Consider the following 23,713-nt stretch of genomic DNA (forward strand, 5'->3'; position numbering starts at 1 on the left):
GCCAGCGGCACCGCCGGCCCTCCCCCGAGCCCGGCCAGGCGGGGCTCCAGCTAACCCCGGGTTAGCGCCGGCCCAGCGGAGCGAAACCAAACCCGGCTGCCAGAGGGGAAAATGTGCGGTTGTTTGCGGAGTCATACCGAGGGCATCTCCCTCAGCCGCGGAGGGAGGGAGCGGGGAGGAACCACCGACAATTACTCCAGGGAAGTTTTACAACGGGGATCGACCAGCCCCGATCAGGTGAACTGCCGTGCTCTTGTTACTTGGAGTCATTAAACACTATCAGCGGAATCCGGAGGCAGATTTCTCCGGCGATAACAAAGACACATTGTCACTTTAGGGCTCTGGCGCAAATCCTTAATTGCAAAAAAAAAAAAAAAAAGGAGGGGGGGATCCAGTGTCTTGCACATCCAATGCGAGGGTCTCCAGGCGGTAAGGGGTCCTTTGATCAAGAAAATCCAATTATTTGTGTATATACATTTCCCACATAGTGATTACTTCATTAATTGTCCCGCCTTTATCTCCTCCCTTCCCATCCCCCCTAATAATCAGTTCTTTTATCCAGACCAACAAACACACCATAGGAGCTTTGTGGATTCAAAGGATTTGCTTTCGCTTCTGAAAGAGCCGCTATTCTTTGATGATTGGGTAGCGGCAAACTTCAAAGCCATAAATCTTCCCTCTGACTGGCTGGCGGCCCAGCAAAGTCCTTATCAAATTCTTGGAGGTGATCCTGGTGCAGTCAGACAGTCCGCGGAGATCGCGCAGCGCGGGGGGGTGGGACAGGCACAGAGGCGAAGAGATCAGAGGGAAGGAGAGAGAGAGAGAAAAAGAGAGAGAGAGGGAAGGAAACTGGGCAGCTCCTCGTCTTCCCCTCGGCGTCCCCATGCCGCGGCGGTGCCCCGGCGCCCTCCCCTCTCCCCGGGCGCAGTAGCCATGGCCGCGGTGGCTGTGCTCCGCAACGACTCCCTCCAGGCTTTCCTCCAGGTCAGTACCCACGCCCGGGGGCCGGGGCGGCTCGGGCGGCGCCGCGTCCCGCCGCTGTGTCCCGCTCTGCGCGGGGGCAGCCGGCGCCCGCCGCCTCCCCCCCGGGGCTTCACCCCGCGGGCGGCGCGGGAGGGGTCGGTGGGGACCTCGCCGGGTGGGGAGGCCGGGCTGGGGCTCCTCGGACCGGCTACTTCCCGCTGCCGCCAGGAGCCCGGCGGTAGCTCCGGGCAGCGTCCCGGGGCGGGGGGGGGTGCGGGGGGACGCGGGGCGGGGGCTGCCCCCTGCCCGCAGCGGCCGCTTCCCCGGCGCCCCAGGCCCAGGAGAGGCGGCGGGGCCGGTCGCGGGGCGGAGCGGGGCGGGCCGGGCCCGTCCCGCCGGCTTTGGGCGCGCTGATTTCGGAAAGTTCTCCGGCCGTGCGAGGAGCGGCGGTGCGGGCAGCCGCGCAGAAAGTTTCCCGCGGGCGGCGCGGCCGGTCCCGCGGGTCGGCGGCGGGCGGCGAGTAACGCGCTCTCCTCCCTCCCTCCCTTCCTTCCTCCCTCCCTCCCTCCCTCCCTCCCTTCCTCCCTCCCGCTCCCGCGCAGGACCGCACCCCCAGCGCCTCCCCAGACTTGGCCAAGCACTCGCCCCTGGCTCTTCTGGCCGCCACCTGTAGCCGGATCGGACAGCCGGGCGCAGCGCCCTCGGATTTCCTGCAGGTCTCCTACGACCCGACGCTGGGATCTCCCTCCAGGATCTTCCACCCGTGGAGCGGCGAGATGCCCGCGCACTCCCCGGGGGGGCTGCCGCCGCCGCACCCCAGCCTGGGGCTGACCCCCCAGAAGAACCACCTGCAGCCCTCCTTCGGGGGGGCGCACGAACTGCCCCTCACGCCCCCGGCGGACCCCTCCTACCCCTACGAGTTTTCCCCCGTCAAGATGCTGCCCTCCTCCATGGCCGCCCTGCCGTCCAGCTGCCCCCCTGCCTACGTCCCCTACGCCGCCCAGGCCGCCCTGCCGCCCGGCTACTCCAACCTGCTGCCGCCCGCGCAGCCCTGCCGGCAGCTCTCGCCCAACCCGCCACCCGAGGACATTCCCTGGTGGAGCATCCAGCAGGCCGGCGCCCCGGGCGGCTGCGGCCACCGCTTCCCCGCGGCCGCGGCGCTGCCGCGGAGCCTGGTGCTGGGCCACTCGGACTTCGCCCAGTACCAGACGCAGATCGCCGCGCTGCTGCAGACCAAGTCTCCCCTGGCGGCCACGGCCAGGAGGTGCCGCCGCTGCCGCTGCCCCAACTGCCAGTCGGCCGCGGGCAGCGCCCCGGAGGCGGAGCCGGGCAAGAAGAAGCAGCACATCTGCCACATCCCCGGCTGCGGGAAGGTCTACGGCAAGACCTCGCACCTGAAGGCGCACCTGCGCTGGCACACGGGCGAGCGGCCCTTCGTCTGCAACTGGCTCTTCTGCGGGAAGAGCTTCACCCGCTCCGACGAGCTGCAGCGGCACCTGCGGACTCACACGGGCGAGAAGCGCTTCGTCTGCCCCGAGTGCGGGAAGCGCTTCATGCGCAGCGACCACCTGGCCAAGCACGTCAAGACCCACCAGAACAAGAAGCTGAAGGCGGCAGCGGACGGCGTCAAGCGGGAGGACAGCCGCGACCTGTGACCGTCGGGCAGCGGCGCGGGACCGGCCCGGGCCACCTGCGGGCCGAGCCGAGCCGAGCCGCCGCGGGGACCCGGGCTGAGGGCGCCCGGCAGCCGGGGGCAGGGCAGCGGCGGGGCGGAGGGCGGCCGGCTCTCGGACTCGCGTCGGGCCCGGCGAGCGGGAGCTCGGCTGGGGGGCGGCGCCGGGAGGAGCCGCGGCCCCTCAGGCCCGGGACTGGACGCTCGTAGGGCCCCGGGGCCGCCGCCGCGCCCCCTCGTCCCGGGACGGGCGCCCGCCCCGGCCCCGCCGCCCTGGGGCGCGGCTGAGGGGAGGCAGCGGCCGTCGGGGCGGGAGCGGGGCCACCCGGCTGTCGCCTCGGGGCTCGGGGGCGGCCGCGAGTGGGGCGGCAGCGCCGGACCGACCGTCCCGGGGCCCGGCCCTCGGTGCTTTCAGGGGAAAAGACTGAAGTTTTGTGTACAGGTTATTTAATAGTTCTGTTTGAATACAAGTGTTTCTCTCCTCGTCCTCGGCCCCGTGCGGGGCTCCAGCATGAGATGTTTCTGTAAAGCGACCCGCGACTTCAGCGTGAAATAAACACGTTAACACTGGGGTCACGCAGGGGAGGTCCCGCCGCGTCGGTTTCATTCGATCGTCCCGTGGGCTCCCCCCCGCCCCCCTCCCGGAGGGTGCCGGGCCCCTCCGCGCCGCCGCCGCCTTCCCGCCATTTCCTGAGGCGGCGGCGGGCGCCGAGGCGGTGGTGGGCCGGGTCCAGCTTCGTCGCCGCGGTCAAGCGGAGCTCAGCGCACGGTGACCTGGGAGCTGCTCATGGTAAACGCCTTTAAAATCCTTAGTTTCTTCAGACTGACGTTGGCCGTTTGGTTTGGTTTTGCTTTTTAAAATTATTGTCATTAGTTTGTTTCCTACACGTGAAGCCGTGAGAGAAAGAGAAACACACATGGTGCCAATACTGGGGGCGAACGTACAGGTCAAGTACGACCGACTGGGATATGGTACGTTTGAGCAGAGGTGCGCAGTAGTCAAAGTTAAATAACACCAGAGAGGTCCAGGCCACAGGGCCTGCGACAAACAGCCATTCCCAGCCTGGAGTTGTCTGTGGCACGGCACAGCCGAAACGTGCTTTCCATATGTCAGCTTTCTGTAAAACTGTGGAATTTAAGGGTGAGATGCTTGTTATCCTGCCAGTGTGACGAATGGCAGTCACTCTCCTGTGCAGGGGAAGATACTTGGCACAAAACTGTGTTTAAAAGTACTTGGTAGACAGGGACAGCTTTTTAGGGTTTCTTCTGTCTCACCGGACACCGTGAGTTAAGGCATACATTCATTAAGATAATGACCTTTTTACGTGTAGTGAGTTCTCTATTTATTTTTTTAACTGAAATTTGTACAGAACAAAAAAAACGAGAAACCTGATTAGTAATTTGCCAGATTTTGCATTTTAACATTGAGAATATGTTATTTGTTCCTTATATTTTTACCAAGTCAGCTTTATCTTCTGGTTACTTAATGAGACAGCCAAATAAAAAGTGACATCAAAACTTCACTGCAACAAATCTGGAACCATTCAGCCTCAGATGGGTTCCTCTGCTGGCAGTTGTCAAACAAGCTTCAGCACAACCATAGTGATAGACGTATGCTTTGCCATGGACTTCTGAATCGAGAAAAGCAGCGACTCGATGAATGTTTGTAGTGACCGAATGTGTAAAACTGACGTGTTTGTGTGTGTGTCAAATACTGCAAAGAATCTGTTCTCTCAGGAAATAATGAGATGAGACAATACCACCAGAACTCTTACATCTGAGATAATGAGAAGTTAATGGACAGTTACTGTGGTACAGCTCCTCAACAATATTTTAATGTTTATGATTCTGAATTAATTTCCCACACCATATTTTTAGAGTCAACTTATTAAATTAATAACTAAGCGGTTACCCTCTTTACTACTGAAGAATCTTCTATAATCTGTGCTATTATAGAAAGCCTTGTGAGAAAGATGTTTACCTTCATTGGTTAGTATTCTTTTGCCAGAGATTTAGGCTCTAGAAGCATGTTGTTGAAGGATATCACGTAGAAGATACCTTTAGTGTTCCAGAACAAGCAACAGTAATGAAAGAAATAACTGATGGACCTGATCCAGAAGTCCTTAGTCAAAAAAGTCTTTGAGACAAAAGTGCATCCCATTTACTACTGACATATGATTTAAATATGTCATCAGGAATAACACAATGTTTCTGCTTTTTAAAATGTTTTGTGGCATACAGTGGCAACCTGCTTCCTTTCTTTGATACTAAGTTACATTAAGAATGTACTGTTACAGAATTTTGGAGTGCTTTAAAAGAGAGTTTGTTTCACTAAATAATGTGTGTTCAGATCAGACCTACTTAAAATGGAGAGTAATGGAGAGTGCTTTTGTTGGTAGCAGCAGAGGGGAAATTACAGTATCTCAGAGTACGGAAGGTCCGCTTACATGATAGAATAATGCACTTGGATTTTGCCACACAGTAATGGCCTTTCACTGCTAAGTGCCAAGATCAAGATGAAGTATTAATGTGATCTGAAGCAATGTACTAGATGGTTTCTGGCACAGGTTTAGCCTGATTAAGAACCATTCCTATTAGAGGAGATGTAACTAGCAGAAAATAGCCCAATAATCATGGATGTAATGATTTCTAAGCCGGGCCATTATGGAAAGATTTTTTTCCACTGGGAAGACAAACTGAATTTACCAAGCATCTATGTTGTCTGGTGTAGCCAGACTATTTTGGGTTGTTACTCATTACTCAATACGTACTCATACTGAAATGCTGAAAGTTTTACTACCCACTTAAGTGTGAGCCTGAAAGTAATTTAGGTTTTAAGCAAAAGACCATAGCCCAGATAGTGTCAGCACCATATCAAGGGGGTGGTGGTATCCGATATAATGAAAAAAAAAAAAAAAAAAGGCAAGAAGTGGTATGTTGTAGCCTATGCATCTTGTATAATATCTGCATAATGACAATATTTAAAACATGAAAGTGCACGGGTTAAAAATATGTACAGTCAAAATTAATTAAATACTTGTCAGGAAAGAGAAAGAGAGATGCATTTAAGTGAAAACCCGTGATATCAAAAGCTACTGAAAATCTTAATCTGTGAGAACAGTACAAAAAAAAAAAAAGGCAGAATATTAGGGATTTATGACACAAGGTAAGTAAAAGTAACATCTTAGGATATAAAAATATTTAATGAAACATTATTTTTCTCTAAAGCTTTTAAATAGTTCATTGGAAAAAGAGGGCATACCCATCATAGCTGTTGCATATTCATCTCTAAATAGCTAAATCATATGATAGCTTTTCAATTGAAATCATTAAACTTTTATAGTAATATGGCATTTAAATACACATGTGACCTTTCTGATGTATGGGTAGAGCGTTACAAAAATATATTGCTTACATCTCAAGAATTTATTTCTAGTTGGTAAATTGCACTCTATAATAAAATTAACTTTTAATTTTGCATTCACAAAATACATTTTACACTTTTAGCTGTTTCCAATCAACTAGAACAGCTGTTCATTTTATAAAATTAAATGATTAATATTCTTTTTAATTATACATTTTGAGTACATATGCTGCTCAAGGTCAATTCATTTCTGAATTTTAAATTTTAAATGTCACTGGTATAATAGACACATCATATAAACTAATTCATCTTGTAGTTAATTCAAATTAATTAATCTCTACCAAGAAGTCAGGATATGGCTTAAAAACTTGAGAACTGGCATGTTTTCTGTGTTGAAAAGTGACTTTCACACTCGGACAGACTTCTAAACAGAAAACATTTAAAAAAAACCACCCCACAACATTGTTCTTCTGACAGATTTTTTTTTAACACGTTGTTAATCAAATTATTTTTAGTTAAGCACCAAATAGAATAAGACTTTCACCCAAAAGAAGGTTGCAGGATTCACCTTTTGGTCCTGACCGACCAGATTCTCACTGTAATAATTCAAAAAATTTTTAAAGTTATATTTCATACCTCTTCAACTACTATTATGGAAAAAGCCTGGTAAAGGTTAACTATACTGGGAGATGTTCTTCCTAAAACCACCACCGTGTAATTCTTCCTTCCATACTATATTATAATTTTTTACAGAAATATTTTATCTTAAATTATTTGCAGATTTTGAGAGATTGCATTTTTAAAGTAACTATAACTTAAATATTTAAGGTTGTAAATTCTCACTTATATCTAATATTAGTCTTGAATACTGAAGAAATAGGGAATATTAAATGCTCATGTCTTGAAACTCTTAGACAAAAGATACATTTTACTGTTCAGTGATATTGCAGAGTTTTAGAAGACCACTCCAAAATTCATAAATAGGGTAAACTTATATCTCTGTGCAAGTAGTTGCACAATTATTGAGGCACTTTTAAATGAGCCTTGTAACATTTAATGGAACTCGTCATCCCCATACTGGCTGGTGAGAAAGAAAAGTAAAATGCTTAGTTTATTGTCAGATCTTATGGTTTGCTACAGAATTTTTTTCTTTTTAGTTTCTCCAATTATTTTACACTTTTTTATGAGATTGTTGTGAATCTTCTGGTAAAGATATGGGGTCTGCTGCTCCAGCACACAATAGTGTCAACTCAGAGACCTCTTAGATTTTTCTGCCAAACTTTTTTAAAAGTACTTACCAAACAAGCTCCCTAAGTCTTAAGACTACTAAACTTGAAAGCAAAACTTTCCTCCGAAGGGATTGCCTAGCAGGTATCTGTAATAACTTTGCATTTAAACAGCATCCAAGCCACCAAGGACCTGGAAGCATTGAGCAACCAGCAAGGCTCACAACTGTCAGGTAAGTGTTAATGAGCATAAAGAAGGAGCCAAAGCCCTGGGCTGATTAAATTAATAGTTTTGATCAGAGAAAATCAGCAGAAATGTGTGTAATTCAAAGGCTCTCAATAAATTTATGGGGTTTACTGATTTACACCCAACTGATTTGAAGTCATATAGGTGTTTCATTATGGACAACGAAAACCAAAGAAAACATGTATTTTGACCTTGTGACTGTGATGATTCAGTGGGAGATTATGGATAGGGAGATTTGGCCTTTAACCCAGAGGCCATCAATCCTGTTTTTCTTCTCATCATCTATTAATTTTTTGGTAGTACACATTTACTTAAGTACACACAAAATCCCAGCATGTCCCTGATCCAGGTCTGGTGATTATATTGCTGCTTAGCCACATTAACAGGAGCCCAACCTGAGGCTGTGTACAAATCCTGTGTGCCCACTGAGAAGGGTTACAGCTGTCCACTCAAGGGCGTGTAGGTACATAACAGGGGTCTATCTCTGCAGGTGTCTGTGAGGTATATCCCATGCTGCGATGTACTGAAGTCAGTGGCCAGCAGCTCTTCAAGAAGTGGCAAGTTTGTACCGAGGTGTGAACCAAGTCACTATTTGCTGAACAATTTAATTGCATTCTTTAATGGTGCAGAGGCCTTGTACAGACTGTCTGTATAGGTTCAGATTTCTCTGTTAGTCGTAGCAAGGGTAGACTTTCCTTTCATCTAACTGAACTACAAAAGAAATATTAACAATCCAGTTTATGACATCTGATCCCCTTCAGCTCTGCCTAACCAAGGAACAGTTTACCCGTGTAGGAATACTGTATACCAGAAGCCATTTTAATGTGTGCATCACTGCAGCAACTCTTCCTCTCCCGCACTTTTGCCTCCCCTCCTCCAGAGTGAAAAAGAAGCTGTAGCAGCAAAAGTGCTGTCTTGTCTGTCCACCTGCATCTATGGAAGAGTCTTCTGCTGGTGCAGATGCCTCAGGGTTACGTTTTATTTCTCCTCCGTGACTGGCATGATTGTGCCTGCAGCAGCATGTGGTAGAAGCCTCGTTTACCTCATCCTCAAGTGAGCACAGACTTTATGCTTTGGATTTAATTGTCCTCTTTAGCCTAACAATATAATGTAATCCTTACCTTAAGGTAGGAACCTCCATCTAGCTCATCTTAATCGCATTTCTCTAGGGCATCGGTCACCAGCTTTTGCTGGTCATTGATGTCAATACTGAGCAAGTAACTCACTTTAGGCAGCATCGTAATTTGCCCTTCCTGTCAACCTGTCCCATCATAAGAGGCAGTCTTTTTTACATTTGTAATTTCCTGTTCCTGCTGAATCGTAAACTTTTACCATGACAGTGACTGAGATGTCCTGAACTGAGTATTACATCACCATAGCATTTAGTATAAAGGATCGATGAACCACAAGAGGGGAAATGAAAAATAAGAAAAACACTTTTTTTAGAAGACATATTTGAAATGAAAAATAGTATCGAATACCATAAATTGCAATATTTTTCACAAGGTAAATACTTCTGTTTACAAACATCCATCACCATCTTCATCAGAAACAACATGTGCCTGGTTTTGTATTTTTAAAAGGTAGGGTTGTCTGCAAAAACAACATACTCCAATCATCTGTAAGTCACTGTTTTTATAGTGGTATTGAGCTGTTTAAACAAAGTTCCATTATTAATCTATATACTACTTAAAAACATTTTTCATTTTCCTTTTTAACATGAACCAGCCATCACAGAGCATACTTTCAAAACAGGCTCTAATTACAAAGCAGGTTAAAAGACATTTTATTAGACCAAAGCCCGTATCTTCACTTGGGGTCATATCCCACATGCTTTATTCAGTATCAGATGGCATGCCTGTGATCTCCACATGCAGATCTCTCATCTGTATGGAAAGGAGATATCAGTCACACTGCCACTTTCCCCCTTATTTTAGAATGCTCTCCACAAGTCTAGGGTGCACATGTGAAGAAGAGAAAGGAAAACGCACACTATTCACTCATTAAAGATTAGACGGGAAAGATAACACAGCCTGAGAATGTCGGGTGGTCTCAGCTACTGTATGCTAATTCCAAAGGAGTGTGGAAACAGCTTCATTTCTTCCCCTCACATCTGAATAATTTGCTTTCTTCTGACCAGGAATAGTGGTAGTGCTTTGCTTTTGCTGAACCATAAAAAGAACAGCCAGACACTTGACATCTGCTTACTTTATAAAACATGTTACAAAACATTGCTTGTTCACCTTAGTAGCCCAATATAAGAGGCCCATTCTTCTCAGCATTACCTGATCCTTCAGTAGTGTGGGTCCACCCACTTCATTCTGTTAATTTGCTCTGAAAGAACCAAAATAAATAGTTTTAAGCAGGCAAAGATTACACTTCTATATTTTCCAAAATACTAACCAAATCTTCTTATGTGCCTACATGAGACCTAAGGCTATGTCTGGGCTCCTTAATAAAATGCTGGAATAAATTATATAATGACTCTGAGAAGCTACTTGCAAAGTACTGTAATCAAGGCTATGCTCAGTGCTTGAATAGTTAAGTTAGAGAGACCAGAACCATGAATAATCTTGCTAGGGCAAGTAGGTCTCTGTAACACTATTTAAAACTGCCCACAGCAGCTTGGTAAACACGAATTGTAACTCTGCTACCCCAATGGGATCTTGAATATACAAACAACACTAAACATGCTCAGCGCATCTTGGCAGTCTACAAGGAAGTGGTTTTTTTTCTCATCAGAGGAATGGCTTGTAAAAGTTTTTCTGGAAAAAAGTGGTTCATGGATCTGAAGATCATTACTCTTCTACCAATCAGGAGAGTGAGGCAGAAGACAAAGCAGCTAGGGAACCTTTACTTTTCATGGGCCACATTTGCTTATGCTCACAAATACCACTAAGAAGGAGTTCTGATTCCCTTCTTTACTCCCTGAATGCAGAGAAGAGACACAAGACCCAATAATTTTTAGAATCCTTTAGCTGATTCAGTTCTTCATTAATTTCCCCACACAACTCATGAGAGTTTGTGGTACAGCCCCAAAGTTCTCTGTAGGGTGTTCCAGTATGCAGCTGTTGCGTTGCCTCCATGGGGTTTTCTCTGTCCCCTGTCCACAAAAAAGCAAATCATTGTGCACAATTATGCTATTTTGAAATAGATCAGTATGGATGAAGAAGAAAGTTTCCTAAGCTAAGTACACTGATTGCAGAGTACTGAAATCACTGAGTCTTAAATGTGGGAATTACCTTCTAGTTTTAGCATTCAATTAGTTTTCTCATTAAAACCACAGTTTTAATCAGCTAAGAAATATTAAATATTAAACAGCCAGTAAAGCAGAATAGTATGTTACATTAAAATAATTCTTTATAAACTGCCTAAGTACATTAGAATCTAATTTGTGGGTTTATTATATGCATTCATTCATCCTAGACTTAATTTAAAATAGGTGTCAGTTATCAGCTATAATACTGAGATCTGGATTCTGATCTAGATGTTAGAACCTCTGCCACTTACTGAGCATGTTCAAGAAAGGAGAAGGAGGAGGGTAAGTTTAGGCCTGTTTTTAATAAGCTACAGCAATTAGATATTTTGAATACTTGGAATGATGTATTAGAATTATACAATTATTTGGTTTGTTCGGTTGCTTTTCAATACCCTTGAGAACCAGCTCCTAATTAAGATACACACACTATCAAAGCTGAAAAACTTAGATGGTGGTGAAAACAATTAGAACGATGATGTAGGCTTAGATTCCCCGTGGTTTTTGTACAGATCTGCAAGACAGCATGCGGTATGGGCACGTGGCATTTGCCTTCTCTGCACAAGGTCCAGAAACAGCTGCAGCACTTGTGTGCCCTACAGGGACATGAGCCACCGCGGCAGAGCGGGTGGGATGCTCTGGGACATGGCTCTGCTTCCCCTGAGCTGACTGGGTACTCTGACAACCCGAGCTTTATTGCCTCTGGCTAAGGAGTTGTTCCTCTCTGCACAATTCCTTCTGGGGAGCTATAGTTTAGGGGTGCCACAGTCCTCATCCCGCTCTCAAGGCCAGACTGTTAAATCACAGCAGAGCCTCCACCTGTGGAGCACATGCCAATTATGTGTTAATTATTTGTTATTTCAGTTTAGAAAGCATTCCTTCCTATTTAAAAGGTGTAAGAGGAAAGCACAGCATACATAAAAGCACATTTTATAAAATAGAGTAAGATAAATGATCCAAACGTGATTACCTCCAATTATAGGCATGCCTCACCCCTTTAAAACTAACAGACTATGTAATACACTATCCTTAATACGTCCTGAATGTATTGCTCTTGATCTCAAAAGCAGTAAGAGCAGTCTCTCTCCTAAAATCTTGCTGCAGAAATGACTGAGTTCCTACCATCTCAATGCCACACAAAAAACCTTAATCAAAGCAACCAGACCTCTTGACTTGCTGATGATTCCACAGCACATTTTTATAGTGATATCACTTTTATCTATCATCATTTATTCAAAAAGGTAAATCAAAAGCATAAAATAGTCTCATCTGATTTTTTGCCTGCAGGAGATGTCCTTCTTGTTGGTTAAGCCATGAAGTCTTACATCAGTCAGAGAAACTAAGGGGCTGGCCTGACTTTCTGCTCTCCTTTTCCATGTATAAAAGCTTATTGTGCACAGGTTACAATCCACTATCAAAATGAGAATTTTTAAAAAGAAAAGATTTGTCTTCAGGAGCTTGGCTGACACAAAGGAGTACTTGTTTTTAGAAAGGTGTGACATTTTTGTAATTGCTGATTAGAAAGCCACTCCTCTATTAATCCTAACGAAGTAATCTGAATATATCACTAATGCCCATTAGTGTGAGATGTCTTTAGAGCTACATTAATGATGATTAAAAAATATTTTTACAACTTGAATTCCACAAATAAATTCTAACATTTGTGTGTGTAAAGTCACACTTTTCTCACATATAGACTTTTATCGAACTTATTGTCAGTTAAAACAAATCGTTAGAAAATCACTTTGAACTGGACTGCAGTAAGCAACACTTCAACTGAAAACATTCCTAAAGATTGGGTCAGTCCCAAAGATCTGCCCAGGGATAGGTGGTTTGTTAGTTAACATTGTGGCCTGTGGCAACAGAACAACCTAATTAGGATCACATCTTGCCACCTTCAGCTCTCAGTGATGAGGTTTTTAGTAACACCCCTCCACCAAGATGCAGCTTTTTAATAACTTCTTAGGAGGGCTCTGATTCATGCCTCTGGGGTCAGTGTGTTTCACCCACTCCACTGCAATGCTCTCGGGAAAGACCGAACAGTATCCCAGCTACATCTGTTTAAAATCGTTTCAGTGCCTTTTGGGGTAGGGGGAGGGGGGGAGAGACCTTGAGGAAGCTGCAGAACTGTACATGCGCCAGGACCCAACCAAATAATTGTTAGAGAGTCCCAGAATGCAGGAAGTCCCTGCCATGCGCGGCCTCCTTTGGCAAGCAGGAATGGAGAAGCTTGAAATGGTTTTCTCAGGGGAAATGGTAAACATAATGGAGATGCATAACTATCATGAGCCAGACCAAAGGTCTGTTTAACCTAGGAGCCTGTTTTCCAGTAACAGATGCTTAAGGAAAGTGGATTAAAAACAAGGCATATATAAAACAGATATCCCCCTTGGCACAGCCTCTCAGCTTCTGGGGAACAGCGCTTCAGAAACTTCCTAAGCTGGAATCACATTTCGTTTGTTGTGTTTAATAGTCACAGATAGGCCAATCCATCACAGATTTGTCTCATCCCTTTATGAGTGGATTTATGGTTTGTGGGTCCGCAATGCCTTTTGATAGCTGTTTGTGCGGCTGGATTATGTCCTCTCTGAAAAGGAAGGGCATGATGGCTGTGTAACCATTTCAGCTTTCCCTGGATGCCCCTTAACACTGAGGAATCGCGCGGAGCGGTGCCTTTCCCCCTCTCCACGCCACTCCCGCCCGCACACGCTCCTGCTGCGCTCTTCGGCCGCGCAGCCGCGGTCTGACCGCCGCTCGAGGCCTCGCCTCGGCCCCCGGCCTGGCCCGGCGCGCCCGCAGCAGCCGCGGGGCACCGACAGCCCTCCGTACCGCCGCGCTCCCCGCAGCAGGAGGCAGCGGAGGTCTCCTCCCCGGCGGGACGGCGGCAGGTGCCGGCCGCGAGTGCAGCCCCGGGCGCCTCGGTCCAGGGCCCGGGCGCCTCGGTCCAGGGCCCGGGCCGCCCGGACACGCCGCGCCTTCCCCCCAGCTGGGAGCGGGGTACCGAGGCCCCGCTCGGCCGGCGCCAGCCGCTGGAGCGATGCGCCCGCCGGGGGGCCGCTGTCAGGCCGTGGCTGCGCCGCGGCGGCCGTTCCCTCAGGTGGGCCTGCCCTGTTCTGCGGGCGCCCCTCTGCTCCGGGACGGATGGTAGCAGTGGGGACTTGAGAAAATAAACCCGACGGGAATGTTAGGCATATTTCAGACCTTTTTGCGGCAAGTTGAAACTCATTTCACAAAACCATAGGTCCAAGTCCCTCAACGTTTTTTGGTTTTGGTTTTTAAAAAAGTCACTGGTATCGAGGCTCCTAGCTTTTATTACTGTACGTCGGCTTGTTCATCTTCCACTGCAGTGGTGTAAACTCTGGCATTGTCTTTAGTTTGTTGTTTGTGAAGGTCAGGTATGTGCCAGCATTTCCCCTCAGAGCTGTGTTCCTCACAGCTTGTCCTGGGCTGTAAAATGTCAACGTAGGCTGAAGCACAGTATGCGAAGTCCGGAGAAGCTTTTCTCCCATTAGTGGAAACTTTGGAATTAAAAGAGTGAGTTAAAATAGATGGGCTTACTACTTCCCAAACCTTTTTATATGCCTGTATAACATGAAAGCTGATTTAATTTAAAGAATAAAATATGATTTGACAAGCAAATAGTTCTGACTTTTATCCTGTTCCTTTATTGCATTGTACAAAAAGATGAAAGTGGTTGATGTGCTAATAACTGAATAGCCCTTCTGAAACAATTTATCTTGGGATAAATTTCCTAACATGTTTTTATGGTCTTACCTATATGTTCCTAAGACAAAGTACAAGATGTGGTGAGTTTCCTGTACATTTCAGGTGAGGGATCTTTGTCACAAGAGATGTGGTTCAGCATTAAGAGTCTGTGCTACTTAGACCAGGTTAAGTACTTACTGTTCTCTTTTTTTCTTCCCTCTTTCTGCTTGAGCTGTTCATTTCTACTCTTGAACCAGCCCTAGCAATGTATCTTTGAACCAGATCCAGCTGGTACCAGTCAACTGAAAAATAACCCACACGGGGTAGCAGGTTCTGCGGGGTCTTACAAATTCCTAGGGTAAAAAAGGAACAGGAGGTGAGAACAAGGGAAGGATGGCAGTCATGTAGTGGGGCTGCCTGTTCTTGGGGCTCTGGGAGAGGCCTTGTAGTATCTGGAGGGCATAGTTACAGGCACCCATAGGGAAATCTGCTAATCACCTATGCTGCGCTGCCAAGGTTATTTCAGTAGCCTTTTCCATCTGTTGTCAGAAGAGTAAGTAGGATCATAACTGGTGTGTCAATGAGATGTCTGAATTTTGGCTGCTTCCTCAAGTAGTGGCACTGTTTTCTACCTGTCACTTTACTCCATTGAAATACACACATTGCTGAAGAAACTTGCTACTCAAGGCCTCTTTCTGCTCCTTATTAAGTCAAAGGAAAAACTTTCTCTTACTTTTAAGGGAGCAGGGTCTGGCCCTGCAATGGAATTCAAACATAAACCGTCGTGCTTCCCTGACAGCTGTGTGCCTTCTGTGAGGGGAGGCCAAAACCCGGCAACAAAATATGGCTTGCTTTGGCCGCTTCAAAGTGAGAGACCGGCAAGGGGGAAACGTATAAATGCCTGCAGTGGCAAGGAGAGCAGAAAGGCATTGGTCAGTTGCTTTCAAGGATGCACAGCTACTGCGTGTTGAGGAATTCTGCTTTTTGTTATTGAACTTCTGAGCTTCTGATCTTTATGCTGTAGGAAAATGTATGCATCCTTAATACTGACCACAAAATAGATAGCTTTGGTTTTGACCCAGAGAAGTTGCAGATCTTTTTGCTGAGTGTTCTTAATTTTTTTTTTTTTTTTTGGCATATGGCTACTGTGTTATAGGCTCTTTCAGTTTAAGATTAAAGGAAAAACAGCTGATTCTGTTTATAGGAGCCTTCAGATAACTCTGCTAGGTTTTTATAGTGGATATGGTCACCAAACTTGTTTTAAATTTATTTCTTTATGTTTTATTTTATTTTTCAGGGGGTTGGAATGCCAGAGGTGATCAGTACAGATATATTTTCTTATGAGCGATCTGTGACTGCAGATAATGTGGGGAATTTTTTAAGTAAAGAGTTTCTAATTTATGTGTCTTTTTGAAACCATTAGAAAGCATGTTTGTTATTCAGCTAATTATGAGATCACAAGTAGCATATTTTAATACCTTTTTATTTTGAAATTTTTGTTCAGGTTTTTGAGAAATATTGTTAATATTTGTGTCTTGTCTTTTGTGTGGCCAGACAGACCCTGATTAAAACCAATAATGGCATTATAGCATAGTCTCTTGGTTTTACAGTGTAGGTTGTATAGTAGATACGTCCACTTCCTGAAAAGTCGCTGACAGGAGTACCCTACTTGAGATATCTAGCGTGAGAACACGTGTGTATTCCCTCTCATGTCCCTAATGAAAAATGAAATCTTTTCAACACCTATTTCCAACACCTCTGTCTCATGTTAAATGTATAACTATAAACACTATATTTCAGACTTTAAAATTATTTTGCACTATTTTTTCCATGTTAAACTATGCAGTTATGTATAACGTATTTAAAACATTTGTTGTCTAAAATAAAATAATCATGTAAAGTTTTTTCCATTCACTGATCCCTAAAGTTTTAAATAGTTTCTCTGTGGTTGTTTATAAAATTAAATGCTTTTTAATTAGGAAAAGTATCCCTATAACTACTAAGGATATGTTAGGAACGATAAAAAAATGCACCCACCTCAGAAGTTCAGCACACATTAGATACTCAGTAGTACACATCATTTGTCCCCTGTACAGTTATCACATATAGCAAACTGTTCAGGATTAGAGACTCCAGTTAGAAATACTGTTTAAATTTTGTTTGAATTCCTTTTTACTGTTATTACATAGAAACAGTATGAGCATATACTCTCAGAATTCCACGCTATCCTTGTAAGCTCCTGTAAATTGTATATACCAACCCTAGTCTGTAGAAGTGTGTGTATATGCTCACACAAACATATATGTAGCTTATTCTAAAAGTTCTAAACAAATATTTCGTATTAATAAATGCACAGCAGAGATCCTTATAGAACATCTAATATTGTTAAGAATAAAATCACACATTAGTGTTTCCAATATGTTTTATAGGATGATGTCTTAACATGTGACTACTGGGGTCGTGGTTCATTTTTTTACTACCTTTACACTTGTCTTGCGAAGTTTTTTCTTAAATGGTTAAGAATCATCTCATAGACAAATCTCTTTTTAAGTACATGAAAACTTTTTAATGCTAACTTTGTTGTGGTAAACTAGTTAAAAATAAAAAAAAAAAAAGGCAAAAAAGAAAGAACTTTTATATGTAAAATTTGTGCTACATGTACTGTGCCTGCTGTTTAGATGAACTTACTCTAGAGACATCTGTAATGGACAAGGCAAGAAAAGAAAGACATCTCAATGCCAAAAGTTTTTAGAAAGCCTTCATTATCTGAAGGCTGTACGAAGAAATCAGTTATACTGATCTAGGAACATCCAGTGGTGGATGAAGGGAATTTGGTAATGGCCACCACAACCACCATTTATTTGTAAATGTTTTTCCCCTTATTTTGTGTTAAGAAGTTATTTAAATTAGGTTTTTTTATATAGTAGTATGCAGCGATATATTATAATTGAAATAAAAATATTCCTGCTTTAGGTTTTGGTAATTTATGCCTAATACCTAGAGCATATAAAGTGAACCGTTTTATTTGTTTACTGTGATTTGCAGGGATATTACTCCATGACAAGGTTACACTGACCTATCATTTCATGCATCAGCAGTTCTTCTATTGCACTGATTTGATCAAGCCTAGTGGATAAAAAAGGAGCAATCCACCCAGTGGACCAAATTAGAATTATAATAAAAAGTGCACATTCTGAAGGGCAAAGTAGGTTAAGTATGGTACTTACTGCACTTGGCATAATTTTTGTGATGTGTCAAATTTTAAACTTTTTTCATAAATGCTTTTTCAAACTTGTACATTAAAATTTTGTATTTTGATTTTATGTAGCTATGTAAATGAAGCTACAGTTGAGGAAAAATACTTCTTTTGTAGCTACTCAAGGACTTTTTAAGTTAGTACTTGGGAAAGTGCAATAAATATTTTTCATTTTGAATTCACAGTAATTTCTGAGTGTCTTTGCTGTACAACTCTAGATATTGTTGCTCCTCATGCTGAAGAATCTCATCATTTCATAGCCACCCCCTTCCTAGTTACCTGGTTTGGGATCTGCTAGATAGAGGAAAAGGGACTTTGTGGCCTACAGCTTTACTCTGTTTCTAGACCTATCTTGTTCCCATTTGCTCTCCTTGAATACCAACAATAGCGCAGTGAATCAGGAGGGGCTGTACATTGTTCTCTCCTGGGCAAGTTTTAAACTGCTGTTATGCAAAGGATGAGCCAAGGCACCTGTCTTGTGCAAGGTGTGAAATAACTGTTGTAGACTCAAACATGATTTAATAAGATCTAGCAAATAGGATCTTCAAATGATTCTAGAGTAAGATATAAGGATGTTATAACACAGAAGCTTAATTTTTTGCTTCTCTAATGACAATCTTTATACATTTGTCCTATATTGCTCTGTTGTGGTGATCTGCTGGTATTGTATAATCAGTCTGTACCGATGAAGTTTTGCTAACAGTAGAAAATCAAGACCATCAGAAACAATAATTACAAATTCTAGCACCTCATAGATGCTAAAGAACATAATAGTAGCATTCATGTGGCTTGCTTACTGAGGAATCCACAGAGAAATTAATTTAAGCACACATTTAAGTTTCAGTGATCTCAATAGAACATAAGAATGTACTGCCGTTGTTTACATAATTGGTTAGAACATGAGCACATACATCAGTGCTTTGCTCGATAGATCACTTCTAATAGAGATGGAAGCCCCAGGGAAGAAGCTCACCTCAGGAGCTTGTAGAAAATACTGGGAAAGTTCTGATCGGTTTTCTTTGTTTAGATTGTTGGTTTTTTTCCTTTGAGTCAGACGTTAAGTGGATATGAATTAATTGCTTCAGTAACTGAAGCAAAGTAAAAACATGCTGTCCCAAGATTTAAAAAAAAACCCAAAGTATTCTAGCTAGATAGATTCTGGTAGTGTACTGTAAAACAAAACCAAAACAAAATCAAAACACCAAAAAAACCACCCACAGTTGTTTTTTTATATTTTTTTAAATTTTCTACTGTGTATAATTTTTTAAAAAGGACAGAGACCAAGAAGCTTCAGCTTCTTAAATATAGACCATCTTTGAGGCAATAGATTAGTTTTATGTGTTATCTAGATATTCTGTTGAATGATGTTTTAAATTCCATTGTTATGAATATTCATGCAGTAGATGAAATGATGCCAAAGTTTCAGTTCGTGTCTTTGTGTTAATTTGTGTTGAAATTGCTGAAAAATGTTCACTGCCTCAAGAATTTAGTAATACCATGAATAGAAAATGAATGCTTTTTAAAGTTACTCTTTCTATTTTGGGAACAGATAGAAAACAAACAAACAAACAAACAAACAAAAAAAACCACCACAAAAAAACTATGTATTTTGAGCCCCAAAGGCAAATTATTTAACAGTTCCTAAATTTTAAAATTATACCTGCTTTAAAATACTTGTTACTTAATCAGGGAAATCTAAGCAAGCATGGAGTTGAGCAATTCAGTAGTGCATATTTGAAGTGGAACTTTTTAAAAGAGTTACTTTTTTTAAAACCACACAGCTTCAAGTTAAAGACATTTTAGAATCGAGGAACAAAATTTGCATCAGGTGAACCACAATGTGAAACAGCTGTTTTGTATTTACTTTTCAGAAGTGACTCTTGAATCAATTCAAGCAGTGCCACAGTAAGAAGATGTCTTTGGTTTTGCAGCCACTCTATTACATGCTTTTTTAAACAATTAGAGCTCTCTAATGTAATCATTTGTCACTCAATTAATTTTGAAAGACTAGAAATACATGGATGAACTCTTTAACCTGTGGTTCACTAGACACCGTTGTTATTTAGATCAAATTAAAAAAAAATAATGTTGGATAAGCTATATTATAGGAACTCAACATCTTCATGTTCTGCAACTTGTCATTTAATCTTTAAAGTATTTTTATTACTATAGCTAAACATAGGGATAAACAAATGTAGCATGTTTTTGTTTTGTACAGAGTATGTAAATTCATGGCAATTAGAAACAATAATTGAAAAAATTATTGTGAAAATGTTTCTTCAGGGCTGATTCTGTGCCCTGAGATCAACAGAAACTTTATCAAGGGCATTAATGAATGCAGGCTTCTGCCCTATATTATCTTCACAGCTTTGAAAACCTTAAGCACTGAAGCTAAAGTTCTTATGAGGCTAAGAAAAAGCTATGGGCATGCCAAAATAAACCAGATCTTATGCTTTTTTTATACTTCTAATCTTGAAGTCATGATATCCTGTTATTTCAGTGCATCAGAAAGATGCTTCATGACAAGATTGTATTCCTTCTTGGGAGAGGCAGTGTAAAGGTAATTTCAATACGGAAAGTGTACTGAGACCTAATTTCTAGAATTTCTGCACTGAACTTGTACACATAGTAAACGCTGACTCAGATTTTTGTGTTCTTGAAAAGAGCTGTATGAACTGTGGAATATTATGTGTCACGAGACTTCTGGAGGTTATCTGATCCAATGCCCTACTGAAAGCAGGGCCAGTTTATGTTGCTCAGGACCTCATCCAGTGAAGAAACAAGTATCTCCAAGGGTGGAACCTCACTGAGCAGACTATTACAGTGTTTGACTACCCTCATAATGAAGCTGTGTGAGTTTTTTCCCTGATATCTAACCTAAATATCTAATCAACTGAAATGTGTGTCTTCTTGCTTCCAATAATCTGAAAGCTTGGTGGTTTTCACCTTCTTGGTCTGTGACTTTCTTAAAAGTTGTGGTTTGCATTTATAGCTTGTATTTGTAAATTCATTTTGAGTTGCCAGACTGGCAATGTTAACTTGGGATAACGCTAAGAACTTCAGGGGTGTACATCTAGATTTATTCTGATATAATGCCACATCTTACAGGGAAGCCTTTTCTTTCTGCAAAGAGAGACCGCTGCATAATTCCGTGTATGTGCATACATAATTAAAAAGTAGGAATGTTAGCTCTAGAAAGGTAGAATAAAAAGAAGTTACTCATTACCATTTAGCTCTGGTACAGGAAGATTATTTGACTGTAATGTGTAGACTAGATTAACACATTTTAGCATTAAGTGGTTATTTCAATACCTCTGTATTTTTGCCAAAGTTTAAAATTGTTTACTCGGTCAAGGAACCTTCTAAGACTAAAGACCTAATGTTTCTTATTACATTTGTATGGCTTTCCAGGTGGGTTATCTTTAAAATAATACTTGCTCTGGGCAAGCATATTCTGGACTAAAAAAATGGAGTTTGCCTGTGTGTAATGTGAAACAGTATGTGCAGTTTACTGAAGTTGTGACACATAATAACTACTGCCTTTTTATTCATGAGGTCTGCTACCTTGCACTGCTCAAGGGTTTCCCCAGCTTAAGTTTGCTCAGGTACCACATTAAACATGTAACAAAGCAGCACCAGGAACATGTCCAGGAGAAGTCGGTATGCTGCTTTCTCCCATATGGAGCTCTGCTTAGGGCTGCATGTAGCACTGAAGGAGACTAGTAACTACTCAGGCAATGCCTCTTCTGGACATAAATGGTGATTCAGATGTTTCTATGTGCCATTTAGAAGTAGTATACACTTTAGAGTGGGCACTATTATGCAGAAACTCTGAGGATTGTTATTAAACTCTTTTTAAAGAAACTTGTTTCCATCATGTCCCTATACTACTGTAATTGGACTTTTCAAATTGTTGATTTGGATTTGAAAGATGAAGGGAAACCTTGTAGAACTCTCTGAAGTTTGTAGCTGTAGCACGAACTTCCACATTTGAAGCTTCTGTCACTGGGTTTATTTCTCAGAGTACTATTTTCGCCACCCTTATAACCAGCAACATAAATACTGAGTGATTTGATCATGCTGATGGTGATTGAGTGTTTGTGGAAGCTACTGATAATACTGATCTGTTTATAAGACTCCCAGTGACATATAATTGAGAGGATTTGAAGGTTCAATAAGCAGAAATAAGCTTTTCTTATGCTTTAACATAAGTACTTCATATACTCATTGGAGCACTTTCAGTTGCTTAAATATGTTTTCAATGTCATTCTCAAAGAACCATTAAAAAAGGGAGGTGAATATCTGTGGCTTGAAAACAAAAAAGTTCAAGGAAGTGAATGGAACTGCTTGGAGATGCAGAGTCAATAAATATGATTTCCACTGTTGCCACCATTTAGTATGTGTCAAAGAACAGAATGGTGCTGTCGACCCCAGATGGGACTTACTGTGTGGGAGCTTTCCAAAGAACCCTTTCTTGGGACTCATGTTCAGATCCTTAAGATCCTTTTATTCCCGTGGTACAGACTAGAATCTTGTTCAGCAAAACACTGTATTTTGAGTGGAATATTATTATAATTTTGGAGGAGAAGAGTGTATTTTGTTTTCTCAGTGTGGAAAATCATTGATTTTTAATAAAAGGCAGTTTAGGATTTAGACCAGAAGTGGTAAGCAATGGTGTCTCACCTGAAAAACAAATCTCTAAAATATTTGTTGAAAAACAGGTCTGATTTCACCCCTGTATGTACTTTTGATTAATAAGTGTTATGTAAATATAATCCAACATTTTTTTAATAGGTATTAAATCCTCTGAACAATTTAGGTAGTATCCAGTTCTTTTAATGGTTGGTCAATGGGAGGTCTGTCAACAGGAGGTGGCTGATGGCTGCTGGGAGGCAATGCTTATCAAGAAATCTTGCCACACTGACCTCTGTGGCTCCTTCCTTCACCTGTTCATGACTACAGTCTTGAACTGCAGGTTAGCAAGATGTGCCAGGAACTGTATATTTTCTGTCCCAGTTCATCTTTCTGATACACAGTAGATGTTCTGAAGAGACTGGTGGCACAGATGAGGCAGCTGCAGTCAGCATGATCTGCCATTGCCAAGGGTGAACCCAAACAGAGGGGAGAAAACCAGCATCTCAGGCAGCCAGAGAAAACAAGGTTTGAACTGCATGGTTTTGTCTGCTGAACATGACTTAAGCACATTCCAAAATTCGGAGCTACTGTAAAACCTTATGTTTTGTCAATGAACACAACTTTGATCTGGGTTGGCTTGAAATTAATTGCAAAGAAGAAATTAATTATTCATCATACTCCTTGAAAAGCTTGGTTAATAGAAGGCTTGTTAAAATGGGAGATAAAATTTATTTTTCTTTGTGGAAAGCAGGAAACGAGAAAGGTAACAAGCTAAATGACTGTTCCTTTCTGATACTTTATAAATGAGGAATTTTCAGCTTCAAGAGTGAGTTATTAATGCGTCATATTATGCCTAGAACTATTTTATCCTTCATTTTCATGTATGTTCATTTTTCAACCAACCCATCTTTCTGTAGAGAATTAATATTTAGCATAGGGTTATCACAAGGTATGTTTTTTTGCTGTGGCTGTAAAACCTTTTTAGCGATCACTTTGGTGAATAATTATGGAATTTTTACTATTTCTCATATGCCAGATGGGTTTTGGTTTGTTGGGGTTCTTTTTCCCCCACTACTGGTAAATTTATTGCAATATATATGTGGGATGTTTCATCCAAAAGTGTGAAAAATAAGAATTCATCCAGCATTCTTCCCCAGATGACATAAGAAAATACAAGTATGATTTGTATTTACTTAAAGTTACCTATGGTTTGTGAGTGTGACTGTTCAACTGAGACATTATGGTGGCTTGATTTGTAGATCTTGTAAGCAACTTGTAATTGTGCAGCTCAGTTGTGCAAAAGAAATTTTTTTCCCTCAGATCTGAATATGCTGTCTTGGCACCTGTTTCTATCTGGCTTCATGGAGGAAGTTTCACCCATGGGATGAG

General features: G+C 42.6%; 1 protein-coding gene across 1 annotated transcript; it reads left to right on the plus strand.

The window, feature by feature from the left end:
* The first annotated feature begins 782 nt into the window (after nucleotides 1–782).
* On the plus strand, nucleotides 783–3,186 carry SP5 (Sp5 transcription factor). Its single transcript, XM_074910798.1, has 2 exons — nucleotides 783–984; nucleotides 1,566–3,186. The coding sequence occupies exons 1-2, from the start codon at nucleotides 934–936 to the stop codon at nucleotides 2,616–2,618; spliced, it is 1,104 nt and encodes a 367-aa protein (XP_074766899.1). The 5' UTR covers nucleotides 783–933; the 3' UTR covers nucleotides 2,619–3,186.
* The last annotated feature ends 20,527 nt before the right edge of the window (nucleotides 3,187–23,713 follow it).

Source organism: Athene noctua, chromosome 7, assembly GCF_965140245.1.
Source record: "Athene noctua chromosome 7, bAthNoc1.hap1.1, whole genome shotgun sequence".
NCBI classification, from domain to species: Eukaryota; Metazoa; Chordata; class Aves; order Strigiformes; family Strigidae; genus Athene; species Athene noctua.